Source organism: Rhinopithecus roxellana, chromosome 18, assembly GCF_007565055.1.
Source record: "Rhinopithecus roxellana isolate Shanxi Qingling chromosome 18, ASM756505v1, whole genome shotgun sequence".
In the NCBI taxonomy this organism is placed as follows: domain Eukaryota; kingdom Metazoa; phylum Chordata; class Mammalia; order Primates; family Cercopithecidae; genus Rhinopithecus; species Rhinopithecus roxellana.
Genome location: NC_044566.1, coordinates 92,861,591 through 92,877,660, shown reverse-complemented (window position 1 = coordinate 92,877,660; position 16,070 = coordinate 92,861,591). Strand labels below are relative to the sequence as shown.

At 40.2% G+C, this 16,070-nt stretch overlaps 1 protein-coding gene across 3 annotated transcripts in view; it reads left to right on the top strand.

Moving 5' to 3' along the window:
* Positions 1-16,070, top strand: part of PCCA (propionyl-CoA carboxylase subunit alpha) — a 450,132-nt gene that overhangs the window by 113,962 nt on the left and 320,100 nt on the right. For all 3 annotated transcript variants that reach the window (XM_030921949.1, XM_030921950.1, XM_010368513.2), the window contains exon 7: positions 8,599-8,730. In XM_030921949.1, coding sequence (XP_030777809.1) covers positions 8,599-8,730 — 132 coding nt within the window. The remainder of the gene's footprint in view (positions 1-8,598; positions 8,731-16,070) is intronic.

Below are 16,070 nucleotides of genomic sequence, written 5' to 3'. Positions count from 1 at the left end.
CCAGGCTGGAGTGCAGTGGCGCGATCTTGGCTGACAGCAAGCTCTGCCGCCCGGGTTCACGCCATTCTCCCGCCTCAGCCTCATGAGTAGCTGGGACTACAGGCGCCCGCCACCACACCCAGCTACTTTTGTTTTTGTATTTTTAGTAGAGACGGGGTTTCACCTTGTTAGGTAGAATGGTCTCGATCTCTTGACCTTGTAATCCACCCACCTCGGCCTCCCAAAGTGCTGGGATTACAGGCGTGAGCCACAGCACCTGGCCTTCTGTTCAACTCTTTAATCAGCCATCTTTTCAAAATGCCTTGGCTTCTTCTAATGGTATTTGGAGATCACAGTTGGGGTACTAGGCATGGTCATTGCTACTGATTGGTCATTTTAAGCCTTTTTAGTTGCCAGGGCTAGGAAATAAAATATACATATATATAAACAGGTTTTTAACATATATGTTTTATGTTATATATGTATATTGCTTATAATACAATGTTACCTATATTATATTAATACAATATAGACCATATGGCAATATATTTACTACATAAATATGTTTAAATATAATGCCAACCGCAACCCAAAATATGGTATGTATATAAAACAAATTTATATTATAATAATCATACTGTATTAATAACATACACATAACATTTTTCTCATATATAATATATACAACCATATAAAAGTATAATTAAATAAAGTCTATGTTTTATGTGAGACAAAGTAACTCCCGTGTTCATAGCAATATTTTCCATTACAATTCAGAATTGCAGAACTTTAACCTCTTCTTTGTTGCCCCTGTGTATCTTCATTCTTCCGGATTCGGAATGCTCACTGTCAAGGACAGGGGAAATGACAGAATTAGAGTATCTCACAATTGCTTATTTGTCTCCTCCTATGCTATACACAGAGCAATCTCAGGATAACTGCCTGAGATAACACTGCCAATATGATTACTAAAAACATGACAAATGTCTTTGTACATAATCTTCCTCTAATATTAAAAAAAAAGTTGTACTCTATCTAATTGTCAGAAAGTGTGGCTGTTATCTCTAAGGTTTTTATACATATATCTCCTTAGCTTTCATTTAGTTTTAGCTCTACAAGTAACTGCTGGCTCTTTATGTTGATGTCTCGTTTGTCATTTTAGTTTCCTGAAGCTCCTTCTCTAGTACAGGAGTGGGCAGACTTTTTCTGTAAGGAGCCGGAGGGTAAATATTTTTGGCTTTGTGAGCCGTCTGATCTCTGCTGGTACTCATTCTTATTCTTGTAGTGAGAAAGCAATCACAGACAATGTAAACTATGAGAATGGCTGCGTTTCAGTTTCATATAATTTTCACACGTAATGATACAGTATTTTTAAAAAAATTTGCCTCCTCCCCACCCCCAATAATTAGTAAAATCTTTTCTTAGGTCATGGACTGTACAAAAACAGGCAGTGAGGCTGGGCATGGTGGCTCTTGCCTGTAATCCCTGCATTTTGAGAGGCTGAGGCGGGCAGATCACTCGAGGTCAGGAGTTTGAGACCAGCCTGACTAACATGGTGAAACCCCGTCTCTACTAAAAATACAGAATCAGCTGGGCCTGGTGGTGCATGCCTGTAATCCCAGCTACTTGGGAGGCTGAGGAAGGAGAATCGCTTGAACCTGGGAGGTCGAGGTTGCAGGGAGCTGGGATTGCACCATTGCACTCTAGCCTGGGCGACAAGAGTGAAACTGCCTCTCAAAACAAAAAACAAAAAAACCCAAAGCAGGCAGTGAATGGGCCAGATTTGGCCTACACACTAGTTTGCAAACCTCTGCTGTATTGGACTTCTCAAAGTTTATGAGTTCTTGCATGTTGTTACGTTTTCTCTGCCTTTTATAGTTGCACTGACTTCTGTGGATTAAAATTGCCTAGCATGACACAGCCTGGTGACTCACGCCTGCAATCCCACCACTTTGGGAGGCTGGGGCAGGAGGATCGCTTGAAGGCCGGGAGTTTGAGACCGTCATAGGCAATATAGCAAGACTCCATCTCTACCCCACCAAAAAAAAAAAAAAAAAAAAAAAGTGCTGGGCATGGCAGTACACACCTGTAGTCCTAGCTACTTGGGAGGTCAAGATGGGAGGATCACTTGAGCCCAGGAGTTTGAGGCTGCAGTGAACTATAATGGCACCCCTGCATTCCAGGCTGGGCGACAGAGCAAGACCCTCTTCCCCAAAATTAAAATAAGTAAAATTCTTAGCTCATACTTTGTTTCCTTGAGTTTCTTACTCAAAAGAGTTTATTATTCCATTTTCTTTTGGCACAAAATGTTGCTGTCAAAGTCTGATGATTATTTAAATTTCTCTTTTGTATAGTTACCTTTTCCTGTTTTTTGTTTTTTTTTTCATTTACTTAAGTATTATTGCTAGCATTTTTTCTTGGTATGTTGGTCGTCCTGGAATGAATTTCTCCTGTAGTGTGGTCTTTTAATATGTATTTTTAGTTCAAGTAAATTTTCTTGAGTTATATTTTTAATATTTGCTCTTTTTTTGCTTTGGTTCTCTTCAAGGATTCCTATTATTCATATGTTGGATGTCCTTTTTTATCTGCAATATTTGTCATCTTCTCCTGTATTGTTTATTCATTTTTTATATTTAAATTCAATATTTTTATTTTCACTTTGTCTTTCTCATAAGGCATTGTCTGTTTTCCTTATTCACTCTTAACTTCTTTGTAGCTGTTTTCATTTATAGAATGATTTTCTTTTTCATTTCTAATTGTATCCTGAGTTCTGTCATCTCCTTTCTGCATTTCTGAGCTTTTCTAAATCTGATTTATGCTATTTTATGTTATGTGTCATTTAAAAATGTCTTTTAACTTGTTTTGAAATATTAGATGATAGGCCGGGCACGGTGGTTCATGCCTGTAATCCCAGCACTTTGGGAGGCCAGGGTGGGCGGATCATGAGATCAGGAGTTCGAGGCCAGCTTGGCCAACATAATGAAACTCTGTCTCTACTAAAAATACAAAAAAAATTAGCCGGGCATGGTGATGTGCATCTGTAGTCCCAGCTAATTGGGAGGCGGAGGTGGGAGAATTGCTTGATCCTGGGAGGTGGAGGTTGTAGTGAGCCGAGGTTGCGCCACTGCACTTCAGCCTGGGTGACAGAGTGAGATGCCATCTCAAAAAAAAAAAAAAAAATTAGATGATAGTTTTGATCTATTGTGTTGGTATGTTTTTGTCCTGTGCTTTCCCCCCACCACATGGATGTTATTCTGGTCCCTTTTTTTTTGCCTTATAAAAACATTGTATTGAGGCTGGGCATGGTGGCTCACACCTGTAATCCCAGAACTTTGGGAGGCCGAGGCGGGTGGATCACTTGAGGTCAGGATTTCGAGACCAGCTCGTCCGACATGGTGAAACCCTGTCTCTACAAAAAATACAAAACCATATTAGCTGGGCATGATGGGGGGCACCTGTAGTCCCAGCTACTTGGGAGGCTGAGACAGGAGAATTGCTTGAACCCCAGAGGTGGAGGTTGCAGTGAGCCAGGATCTCCCTGTTGCAGTCCAGAGCGAGACTTTGTATCACGACAAAAAACAAAAAAAATTGCGTTGGATTTTACCTTGATACTTTTATTTTGCTTAGTTTAATGTATAAAATTTAGTTTTTCTCTACATTGCTTTTTAAAGAGCCATGTATTTTAAAATCATTTGACTTATGTCCAAAAAGTTCAAACACTTGAATAGAGGTAGAAGGAAGTGGTTTATTCTGAGGTCTTTAAAAGAATGAATTAACCCTGTAATCTCCCCAGTATTCTTTTCGATGTTCCTATTGATATCACTGTATTCAGTGGGTGCTCCTTTCTATCTGCTACATTAATTTTTGAAAGCTTTCTTTCTGACTCAGTTTATCAGATGTGCTATATTCCCTGAACCAATCCTGGAACTGGCCTTTTCTACGAGAAACACTTTTTCCTTTTAGCATGGAATAGTGTTAAAAACCACAATCTGGATCTTTTGGACAGTTCAGCTGTTTTTCCATGGCTGTCTTTTTTTGTTTGTTTGTTTGAGACAGGGTCTTGCTCTGTCATCCAGGCTGGAGTGCAGTGGTGCAGTCTCAGCTCACTCCAGCTTCTACCCACTGGGCTCAAGCAATCCTCCTACCTCAGCTTCCCAAGTAGCTGGGACCACATGGGACCACAGGTATACACCACTATGACTGGCTAATTTTTATATTTTTTGTAGAGAAAAGTTTTCGCCATGTTGCTCAGCCTTGTTTCAGACTCCTGAGCTCATGCAGCTCACCTGCCTCGGCCTCCCAAAGTGCTGAGATCACAGGCATGACCCACTACGCCTGGCCCCATGGCTGTCTTTTACTTCTGACCCTGGTTTTGTAGTTACTCAAGTAGCAACTCTTGGTGAACCTAAAATGTATACACTTGAAAATCTGAATTCATAATTAGCGATTTACTAACTTGTGATATTTCTAAGAATGAAATATGTATCATACATTGTAATTTTTACAATGATTCTCTCTGTCCTTCATTCCTGACATAAAGTCTATTGTAAATTAAATCTCATTTCCTTAACATACTGCTCAAACCCAACCCTTTTCCCCATTCTTCTATTAAAATTTTTCCAGAACCGTAAAGTCGCAGAATTTAGGAAATGAATAAAATTTTGGAGCAGTGATTTCAGCTTTTCATAATTTCTTTCTCTTCTTGTGTCTTGCCGTGTCGCCCATGCTGGAGTGTAGTGGCTATTCATAGGTGCCACCGTAGCGCACAACAACTGTGAACAGTGTCTGGGCTCAAGAGATACTCCTGGCTCAGCCTCCCAAGTACCTGGGACTACAGGCACACTTGGCTCATAATTTTTTTTTTTTAATGAATCACTTTAATGATGAAAAATGCCCACCTTTTGTGATCATGAGACATTTGTTTGCATTCAGATATTATATGCATCATGCAAGGTAAATTTAAAAGGACCTTGAGAAGCTTACTTTTGGAAACAAATTTAGTTACTATTATGTAACGGAAAACTTACAGTGATTAAGGGAAGCTGAGAATTAGATGGATAACAAAAAATACCGGGTTAACAGGAGAGTATCGAAGGTTACTAGTGGATAAAATCTGGCTTTTTATTCTACATCACACCACTGCCTGGTCGAGAACTGAAAGCGTTTGAAACATGCTGCATCACACTGCAGTTGCCATATTCTCTTATCCTGACCTCATCCTTTTTGGTCACAGATTTATGGGAGCCACGAGCCTCTAATGTTGCTCTCTCACTTTGCTTTAATTACTTTTAAAGGCCGACCTAGGGAGCACTTCCAAAAACACATTGATAAAAAGGAAGTTAAGTCATTGAAACATTTGTAGTTATCCAGCATACTACTATTTTTCTTTTGTATTGGGTGGGACAAAAAATAGTCACTAAATACTTGATGTAAGCTTTTTTTTTTTTTTTTTTTTTGATAATTTTGCATTTTTGGGTGAGTAATTTTCCTCAAATTAGAATGCACAAGAAAAATCTGGTTAATCAGTGTTCCAGGTCATTGGGCTCCTGTTAATCAGAAGTTTTACTGTATAATCATAATGTGTTTTGGATGTTCTCATTTATGTTATTTCTTCAGTTCTTTGTGTGGGCACTCTGATTGCTTGATTACATCTACCTGGCATAGTCGTTTTTAAAGCAACATTATAATAAAAATTTCCATCTTTGCAAGTAAAACGAGAATACGGAAAGACAACTGATGGTTGAAGCATGATTGTTTCCTCTTGCGTTTACTTAGTGTTCAGCGGGTTTCAGGTTTTGGATAAAGAGAAATGAATATGATCATTGTCCTGGTCCGAAATGATTCATGTATCCACCTGGAGACACAGAGTTGATAGAGGTGTAGGCTTACCACTATTATCTCCCCATACAGAGCAGCGCTACTTCCTACGTGCTTTACATTTTTGGGGATTTGCATAAGATTTTTTTTTTCCATGAAAATAAGGTTCTACTAAAACCAAATACAAAAACATTTGATAGAGAGATACTTTATAAGCACCTCTTATGGCTGAAGGGGATTCTTATCTAGCATCCTGCCACTTGTAACACCAGCAAATTTTAGGCATTTGGGTTCCTATAATATTATTTTAGAGTCCTGTGGACCTAGCTATCTTATTATTCTAGTGTCCTCTTTTTTTTTTTTTTTTTTCTGGAGAAAGGGTCTCACTCTGTTGCCCAGGCTGGAGTGCCGTGGTGCAATCTTGGCTCACTGCAACGTCCACTTCCCAGGTTCAAGCGATTCTCCTGCCTCAACCTCCAGAGTAGCTGGGATTACAGGCACGCACCACCATGCCCAGCTGATTTTTGTATTTTTAGTAGAGACAGGGTTAGGAGCATCCTCATTCCCAAAGAGAAAAGGATGCAGAGGAATCTGAGTAGTTGTCCCCAGTTTATGACACTTACCTCTTGCTCTCTGTGCTGTCATTTCTCCTTAGTTCTCTAGTCTTCATCAGCCTTGTATCAAAACACTCAAGTTTCACTGCTTCTTTGGATTTTCATTTCCTTACGCAGGCTCCTGTGTCACGTACAACTTACATTAAGTAAATGTGTATACTTTTTTTTTTTTGGTTAATCTATCTTTTGTAATAGGTGCCACAGCCATAAACTTAGAAGGGTAGAAGGAAAATAATAGTTTTCCTCCTGTACGTTATTTAATTCTTTAATCAAACTTAAAAGTCAGATATTATCCACATTGTCACTCAAAGAAATGGATGCTTTAGACTCCGGGTCTAAAAATTCCCTTTTGTTTTGCTTTTGGGTAGGAGAGAAGCATACCTCTTGAATTTAAATGCATTGGCTTTACTACTCAGTTTCTCTGAATGATGTCATTCACAACTTTTATTTTTATATATATTTTTTGAGATGGAGTCTCGCTCTGTCCCCAGGCTGGAGTGCAGTAGCTCCATCTCGGCCCACAGCAACTTCTGACTCCCGGGTTCAAGCAATTCTCCTGCCTCACCCTCCCCAGTAACTGGGATTACAGGTGCGTGCCACTACGCCCAGCTAATTTTTTGTATTTTTAGTAGAGACGGGGTTTCACCATGTTGGTCAGGATGGTCTCGATCTCTTGACCTCGTGATCTGTCCTCCTCAGCCTCCCAAAGTGTTGGGATTACAGGCGTGAGCCACCGCACCTGGACTGCCATTCACAACTTTTAATTCCATCCTGTATTTGATGCCTTTAAAAATCTGTAGTTTGGAGGTTGCAGTGAGCCAAGATTGTGCCATTGCACTCCAGCCTGATAACAGAGTGAGACTCTGTCTCAAAAAAGATAAAATCTGTATTTCAGCCTGGACTTGTCTGATCACTTCTATACCTCTCTATCTGCCTCCTTCACATGAATACTTGACTATTGTGAGGCACCTCAGCTCAGCGTGTGCAAAGTTGGAGTCACATCTCACTTCCTAAATATTTATCTCCTTGTGTATTCCTTGTGTTTATTCCTTGTTCGACTTCCACTTGCTGCTCAGGATGGGGTTAATCCTCCTGGTCACGATGGCCAGGAGAGCAGTTCAAGCAACAGGCTACTCAGCTGCCCTGGTCACCAGGAGAATGAATCTTTTTTCCCAAGTCAGGATTCTTTGCAAGTAGCAATGCTAACATGGAATGAACATGTGACGCAAAAGTGATATATAAATATGCGATTTATTGTTTATACCAACTCTGACAAAGGTCATAGGGCAATCAGCAGTTAGGCGCCTTCCTCGAGGAAGGCCTGCATATAGGTCTGGTTTTTCCCATTTTATATTTACCTTCAGTTCTTTATGAAATGACTTCATCCTTTATCTCAGCAAACACCCCCATTACTTTTCTAGACCATGCCCTGTGGTGGAGCTAATGGCATCATATTTTGTTCTGTCTCTAGATCTGTTTAAGTCATTAGCATTTTTTTTTATTAGAGTGGAATGAACAGAGAGGTAGATCCATTGTCAAGGTACTCAGTGTGGTTTGTGCAGAGTGGTTTTGGTTGAAACTGGAAGTCTACCCAGTTAAATTCCCGCTGGATTCTTGACTCATCTTTTGTAGTCACAAAGATGTAAACATGTTGTACTTTCTTTTATCTGTTTCTCTGAAGTGTCAGTGATCTGTTCACGTTTCCTGGAAATTATTGATATCCTGTCATCTTCATCCATGTTATCTCCTATGTTTAGCTCAGAGCCTGGCGCAGAATTGGTATTCAGTAAATATGGATATTTGTGTTATACTAGGCACTATGCTGCAGGCTGTTGAAAACACAGAGATTTATAAGGTGTTTAGGGGTGACCTTACTGGCTAGATTAGGTGGCATAGGACGTTATATACAAATACAGTGTCATAGAGCGGCTTTTCGGAGGTGCACTGTTTATACCCAGCAGGAGTTCTTCAGTGCTGTCCGTTGTTTTCATTTGACTTTGTTGCATGCATCTATCCACACATGTACTATATGCAATATAGTATTTTAATGTGTTGGCTCAAAAACTGTTGTTTCTGCGAGAAAAATAGTTAGAAAATACACATATGGGCTTTTCTTTTTATGAATTGTGACTCCACATCATGCTCTGTAATGTTCTTGTTATAAATTTTGACTTGTTTTTCTCCACAGGCAGCAGAAGATGTCATTTTCATTGGACCTGATACACATGCTATTCAAGCCATGGGTGACAAGATTGAAAGCAAATTATTAGCTAAGAAAGCAGAGGTTAATACAATCCCTGGCTTTGATGGAGTAGTCAAGGTGAGGAGCTATTTTAACTTTTATTGTATATGTCTTTAAGTTAAGCATTTTGTCAAAAGTATAAGATAAAATGTAATTATTGTGTTTTTACATTTATTTATTTATTTAAGGTGAAGTCTTGCTCTTGTCACCCAGGCTGGAGTGCAATGATGCAATCTTGGTTCACTGCAACCTCCACCTCCAGGGTTCAAGTGATTCTCCTGCTTCAACCTCTGGAGTAGCTGGGATTGCAGGCGCCTGCCACCATGCCCAACTAAGAATTTTTGTATTTTTAGTAGAGACAGGGTTTCACCATGTTGGCCAGGCTGGTCTTGAACTCCTGACCCCAGGTGATCTGCCTGCCTCGTCCTCCCAGGTGCTGGGATTACAGGTGTGAGCCACTGCATCTGGCCAAAAATCAGTGTTTTTAACTGGATTATTTTATTATTTTTAGAGATGGGGGTCTCACTCTGTTGCCTAGGCTGGAGTGCAGTGGTGCAATCATAGCTCACTGTAACCTTGAACTCCTAGGCTCAAATGATCCTCTTGCCATGACTCAAGAATCCCTCCTTTAACCTCCCAAGTGGCTAGGACTACAGGCACACACCACCACACCTGACTAATTATTTTTATTTTGTAGAGATGAGGGTCTCACTGTGCTGCCCAGGCTGGTCTCAAACTCCTGGGCTGAAGTGATTCTCCCGCCTTGGCCTTCTGAAGTCTTGGGATTACAGGTGTGAGCCATTGCACCTGGGCAACTTGTGTTATTTTAAATAGCATAAGTTTGAGTGAGAAACCGTTTGAGCATTGTATTCAGTGAATCAGCAGTGACTCAGACTTTCATAGGAAAAAGCTTAGTGATTAAAAATTGTATTGTCAGATCTCTGGATTGCATTTAATAGTGGTATGTGTTTCATGTGTTAAATATTGTGAGTTTCTCTGTGTATCTTTATCTTGAGCTTCTCTCCATGTGCATAATATGTAAGTTAGAATCATGTTTCTGGTGAAGGTGGTATAGCTATAGATAACTGTATATTGCAAACATTTAGCAAGAGCCTTCTGCAGCTGAAGGCTTCTGAGGGAGAAATGCAGAAATTGAAGTATGCAATTTCCCCTTTTCCCATGAAAAATTATTCTATTTTTTTCTATTTAGAAGAGAGTCATCATGTAGAGTTTTAACCTTGTGATTTGAGTTAGCCTGCAGGAACTCTTCATTTCAGCATTTCTTATTGTTACTTTTGGCATTCTGTATTGGGCTGTTCTTCATTGTGCAAGATCATTTCATGCATTAGAGGACAATTAGAAAACTTGGCCCCTGGTTAATAAATATCCTCAGCTTCTTGCCCATATTTACCTGTATTTACTTTTATCTATGTTTATCCATGTTGTTTCTTCTCCCTTGTTACAAGGAGGAGGTGTTCCACATGCTCTGGAAAGCCAGTTTCTCCTCCTATTTTCCAAATGTATTCTTTATAGCTTTCACAGGCTATGGTTTCACTGATTGTCTTTTCTCCCTTCTGTGTCTTAAAATTCTCCTCATCTTTTAGCTCCTTTCTGTTATCATTGCTATTAAAAATGCTCAGTGAACAAATGTATTGTTCACTCAGTTGTGTGGGAAGGATGTGGTGATGAGATACATGTAATCTGCGCATCATAGTGCTCACAGTTTAGTGGGAAAGAAACAACCATTTCTTCCATTCATAAAGCACCATCACCCCCTCACTCTACAGCTAGTTGCCACCTTCTCTCTTTCTTCCCTTTCAGTGCCAAAGCTCTTAGAATTGCCCTTCCTCACTTTCATTTCTGTATCTTTCACTTTATCTTTAAATTTGCCGTCTAGCTTCTTTACTCATTCCTACTGGATTTCTCTTGCAAAGCTACCAGCAACCTCTTCCCTTTGTTAAATCCAGTATATAAGCTTGAAATCTGATCTTCTATCAATCTCTGAGCAGCATTTGAGTCTCTTGGTCAGTCCATACTTCCCTCGTGAGATATTCACTTCTGAAACATTACTCAGTTCCAGTTTTTGTGTTTTTGGCTTGTTTGAATGCCCCTTCTTAGATTCCTCCCGATTGTTCTTCCTATCTTTGTTCCTTAAATGGGGGTTTTATTCTGGGTCCTGAGTAGGACATTTCCTCTTTTTATTGTGCTAACTTGCCCTGGGCAATCTTACTTTTTTTCATGGCATTAATTGCCACCTTTTCTTTTTTATTTTATTATTATTATTTGAGACATGGTCTTGTTCTGTCACCCAGGCTAGAGTGTGGTGGCACAGTCACGGCTCACTGCAACCTCAACCTCCTGGGCTCAAGTGCTCCTCCCTCCCACGTCAGCTGCTTGAATAGGTGGGACTATAGATGTGTGCCACCACACCTGCCTACTTTCTATATTTTGTAGAGACGGGGGTTTCACTGTGTTGCCCAGACTGGTCTCAAACTCCTGGGCTCAAGCAGTCCTTCTCCTTGGCCTCCCGAAGTGCTGGGATTTACAGGCATGAGCCACTGCACTTGGCCTGTTGCCACTTTTCTGACCAATCTCAAACGTGTGTATCTGTTCTAGATACCACTTCTGAACTTCAGAATTACATATCCAGTTGCTTCCTGTATAGCTCTTACTACTTGATGCCTCTGAGGCACTTTGAAACTAACAAGTTAAAAGCCGAACATCTTTTTCCTGAAACTATAGATTGGTACTACAGCCCATGCACACCTATGTTTATAAATAAAGGTTTATTGGAGGGCAGCCATGTTCATTCCTTTACATATTGTCTATGGTTGCTTTTCCACTAAAATGGTAGAGCTGAATAGTAGACTCAACTATGTGGAGTAGACTCAACTGTGTGGATCCATTAAGAAAACGTTTGCCTATCCCTGCTCTAAAATTCTTATCCTTCATTCTTTTCTGCCTAGGAAGGTGGTGGCTAGAAACACAGTAATTCTTAACAAATGTGACTGTGGAGAATTCACTCAGATAGCTTTCTAATCCATTTACTTCTTTCTTTGCCTGTGCTAACCAACCCAAATTCCAGCTACTATCATCTAGTCTAGATTACTTCATCTGCCTTCTAATTATTCTCCTTGTAGTCATTCTTGCTTCCATCTGATTAATTTTTAAAAAATTCTTCACCTCAAGCATTTATAATGTCTTTGTGTTACAAACATTCTAATTATACTTTTAGTTATTTTAAAATGTACAATAAATTATTATTGACTGTAATCACTTTGTTGTGCTGTCAAATACTAGATGTTCCCCATTCTATCTAATTGTACCCGTTTTTGTATCCATTAACCATCCCCATGTCCTTCAACCCACCCCCCCCCAACTACCCTTCCCAGCCTCTGGCAATCATCATTCTACTCTCTATCACTGTGAGTTCAACTGTTTTAATTTTTAGCTCCCACAGATGAGTAAGAACATGTCAAGTTTGTCTTCCTATGTCTGACTTAGTTCATTTAACATAATGTCCTCCAGTTCCATCTGTGTTGTTGCAAGTGACAGGACCTCATTCTTTTTGGTGGCTGAATATATATGGAGTACATATACTCCATTATATATATGTACCACTTTTTAAAAATCCATTCGTCTGTTGATGGACATTTAGGTTTCTTCCAAATGTTGGCTATCGTGAATAGTGTTGCAGTAAATGTGGGAGTGTAGATATCTCTTTGATATACTGATTTCCTTTCTTTTGGGTATATACCTAGCAGTGGGATTGCTGGAGCATATGGCAGCTCTATTTTTAGTGTTTTGAGGAACCTCTATACTGTTCTCCACAGTGGCTTTACTGATTTGCATTCCCCCCAACACTATACAAGAGTTCCCTTTTCTCTATATCCTCGCCCGCATTTGTTACTGCCTGTCTTTTGGATAAAAGCCAGTTTAACTGGGGTGAGATGATTTCTCATTGTATTGCATTTCTCTGATGATCAGTTATGTTGAGCACCTTTTCATATGCTTGTTTAACATTTGTATGTCTTCTTTTGAGAAATGTCTATTCAGATCTTTTGCCCATTTAAAAAATTGGATTATTAGATTTTTTTTTTCTCGTTGAGTTGAGCTCCTTATATATTCTGGTTATTAATCTCTTGTCAGATGGATGGTTTGCAGATATTTTGCTCCCATTCTGTGAGTTGTCTCTTGACTGTTGATTGTTGCCTTTGCTGTGCAGAAGCTTTTTAACGTGATGTGATCCCATTTGTTTATTTTTGCTTTGGTTGCCTGTGCTTGTGGAATATTACTCAAGAAGTCTTTGCCCAGACCAACATCTTAGAGAGTTTCTGCAATGTTTTCTTTTTTTTTTTTTTTTTTTTTTTGAGACGGAGTCTTGCTCTGTCGCCCGGGCTGGAGTGCAGTGGCCGGATCTCTGCTCACTGCAAACTTCGCCTCCCAGGTTCACGCCATTCTCCTGCCTCAGCCTCCCGAGTAGCTGGGACTACAGGCGCCCGCCACCTCGCCCGGCTAGCTTTTTGTATTTTTTAGTAGAGACGGGGTTTCACCGTGTTAGCCAGGATGGTCTCGATCTCCTGACCTCGTGATCCGCCCGTCTGGCCTCCCAAAGTGCTGGGATTACAGGCTTGAGCCACCGCGCCCGGCCTCTGCAATGTTTTCTTTTGGTAGTTTCGTAATTTGAGGTTTTAGGTTTAAATTTTCAATAGATTTTGATTTGATTTTTGTATATGGTGAGAGATAAGGGTCCAGTTTTATTCTTCTGCATATGGTTATCCAGTTCCCCCAGCACCATTTATTGAAGAGACTGTCCTTTCCCTAAAGTATGTTCTGGGCACCTTTGTCAAATGAATTCACTGCAGATGTATGGATTTATTTCTGGATTCTCTGTTCTGTTCCATTGGTCTATGCCAGTACTCTGCTGTTTTGGTTGCTATAGCTCTGTAGTATAATTTGAAGTCAGGTAATGTGATTCCTCCAGTTTTGTTCTTTTTCCTCAGGATAGCTTTGCCTATTCTGGATCTTTTGTGGTTCTATATAAATTTTAGAATTTTTTTTCTCGATTTCTGTGATGATTGTCACTGTTGCCAGGCTGAAGTGCAGTGGCACAATCTCAGCTCACTGCAACCTCCACCTCCCGGGTTCAAGTGATTCTCCTGCCTCAGCCTCCTGAGTAGCTGGCACTCTAGGCGTGCACCACCACGCCCAGCTAATTTTTGCGTTTTTAGTAGAGACGGGGTTTCACCATGTTGGCCAGGATGGTCTTGATCTCCTGACCTCGTGATCCACCCGCTTTAGCCTCCCAAAGTGCTGGGATTACAGGAGTGAGCCACCGTGCCCGGCCTATAGTTTTCACTGTAGAGACCTTTCACTTCTTTGGTTAAGTTTATTCCTAAGTATTTTATTTTATTTTATTCGTAGCTATTGTAAGTGGGATTACTTTCTTGATATCTTCTTCAAATTGTTTACTGTTGGCATATAGGAATTCTCGTCCATTAATTCATGATACTTCAGTTTGAGTGACCAAAAATCCAGATTTGATCATATGCCTGTCTTTAATAACTTTTGAATGACTACTCATATAAATGTTTTAAATGGTTGGATTTTGCTTAGCTCTCCAAACTGGTAATTGTGCCAGTGTATCTTTTGCATTGTATGTATCCACCATACTTGACATTGTTCAGATTCTTGAAACTTCTGTACTTACTCATAACTGCTTCTGTCTTCATTCCTGATTGTCTCTTAGTCATTGTTTAGGTCTTGGCTTCAATGTAAATTTCTCACATAGGCATTCCTTAACTGTCTTCATTAAATTAGGCCCTCTGCTGTATTTTTCTTAGGCTCTTCATTAACTCATCACATTTTAAATCATTTATTCATTTATCTATTCAGTAGATATTTACCAAGTGCATGTTATTTGTCTGACACTGTTTGAAGTGCTATTGATATAGTAGTGAACAAAAAGACTGAATGTATTTTTCTGCCCTCAGGGAGCTTACACTATAGAAGAAGGAAACAGATGATAAACAAATAATAAAACATATAATATGTTCTATGTTGAAACATAAGAGAAAGAGACTGCTGGAAGGTGGGGCTATATTCACAATTTTAAATACAGGCATCTCTTGATATCTACAAGGGATTGGTTCCAAGACCTACCCCCTCAGATACCAAAATTTATTCATCCTCAAGTGCCTTATATGAAATGGGGTAGTGTTTGCATATATCCTATGCTCATCCTTCTGTATACTTTATTTTTAAATTTTTATATATTTATTTTTTTGAGGTGGACTCTCACTTTATCACCCAGGCTGGAGTGCAGTGTCATGATCTTGGCTCACTGTAACCTCCGCCCTCCCCCTCCCCCCCGGGTTCAAGCAATTTTCCCACCTCAGCCTACCAAGTAGCTTGGATTATAGGCATGCGCCACCATGCCCAGCTAATTTTTGGATTTTTAGTAGAGATGAAGTTTCACCACGTTGGCTAGGCTGGTCTTGAACTCCTGACCTCAAATGATTTACCTGCCTTGGCCTCCCAAGTGCTGGGATTACAGATGTGAGCCACTGCGCGCAGCCCTTCCGCATACTCTAAATCATCTCTAGATTACTTATAATACCTAATACAATGTAAATGCTATGTGAATAGTTGTCCCACTGTGTTTTAAAATTTGCAGTTTTTATTTTTCCTTCCTTCCTTCCTTCCTTCCTTCCTTCCTTCCTTCCTTCCTTCCTTCCTTCCTTCCTTCCTTCCTTCCTTCCTTTCTTCCTTCCTTTCTTCCTTTCTTTTTTTTTTTTTTTTCTGAGTATTTTCCATCTGTGGTTGGTTTAATCTGTGGATACAGAACCCAAGGATATAGAGGGCCAAGTGCATGTTTAGCAGACTATCTAAGGAAGTGGCAGGACAAGTCTTGTTGCTATCCTGGAGAAGAGCAAAGCATATTAGGCAGAAAGAATAACAAGTGCAAGATTGTTGGTTGAGATTGAAGTGTACCTGATACTGAATAAACACCGAGGAAGCATGTGATTGGAATCATCAAGAGAGAGACAATTTAGAGATAAGGTAAAAAAAGATAGGCCGGGCGCGGTGGCTCAAGCCTGTAATCCCAGCACTTTGGGAGGCCGAGACGGGCGGATCACGAGGTCAGGAGATCGAGACCATCCTGGCAAACACGGTGAAACCCCGTCTCTACTAAAAATACAAAAAACTAGCCGGGCGAGGTGGCGGGCGCCTGTAGTCCCAGCTACTCGGGAGGCTGAGGCAGGAGAATGGCGTAAACCCGGGAGGCGGAGCTTGCAGTGAGCTGAGCTCCGGGCACTGCACTCCAGCCTGGGCGAGAGCGAGACTCCGTCTCAAAAAAAAAAAAAAAAAAAAGATAATAGTATAGTAGGGAGCTTAGATTTTTAGGGCCTTAAAGG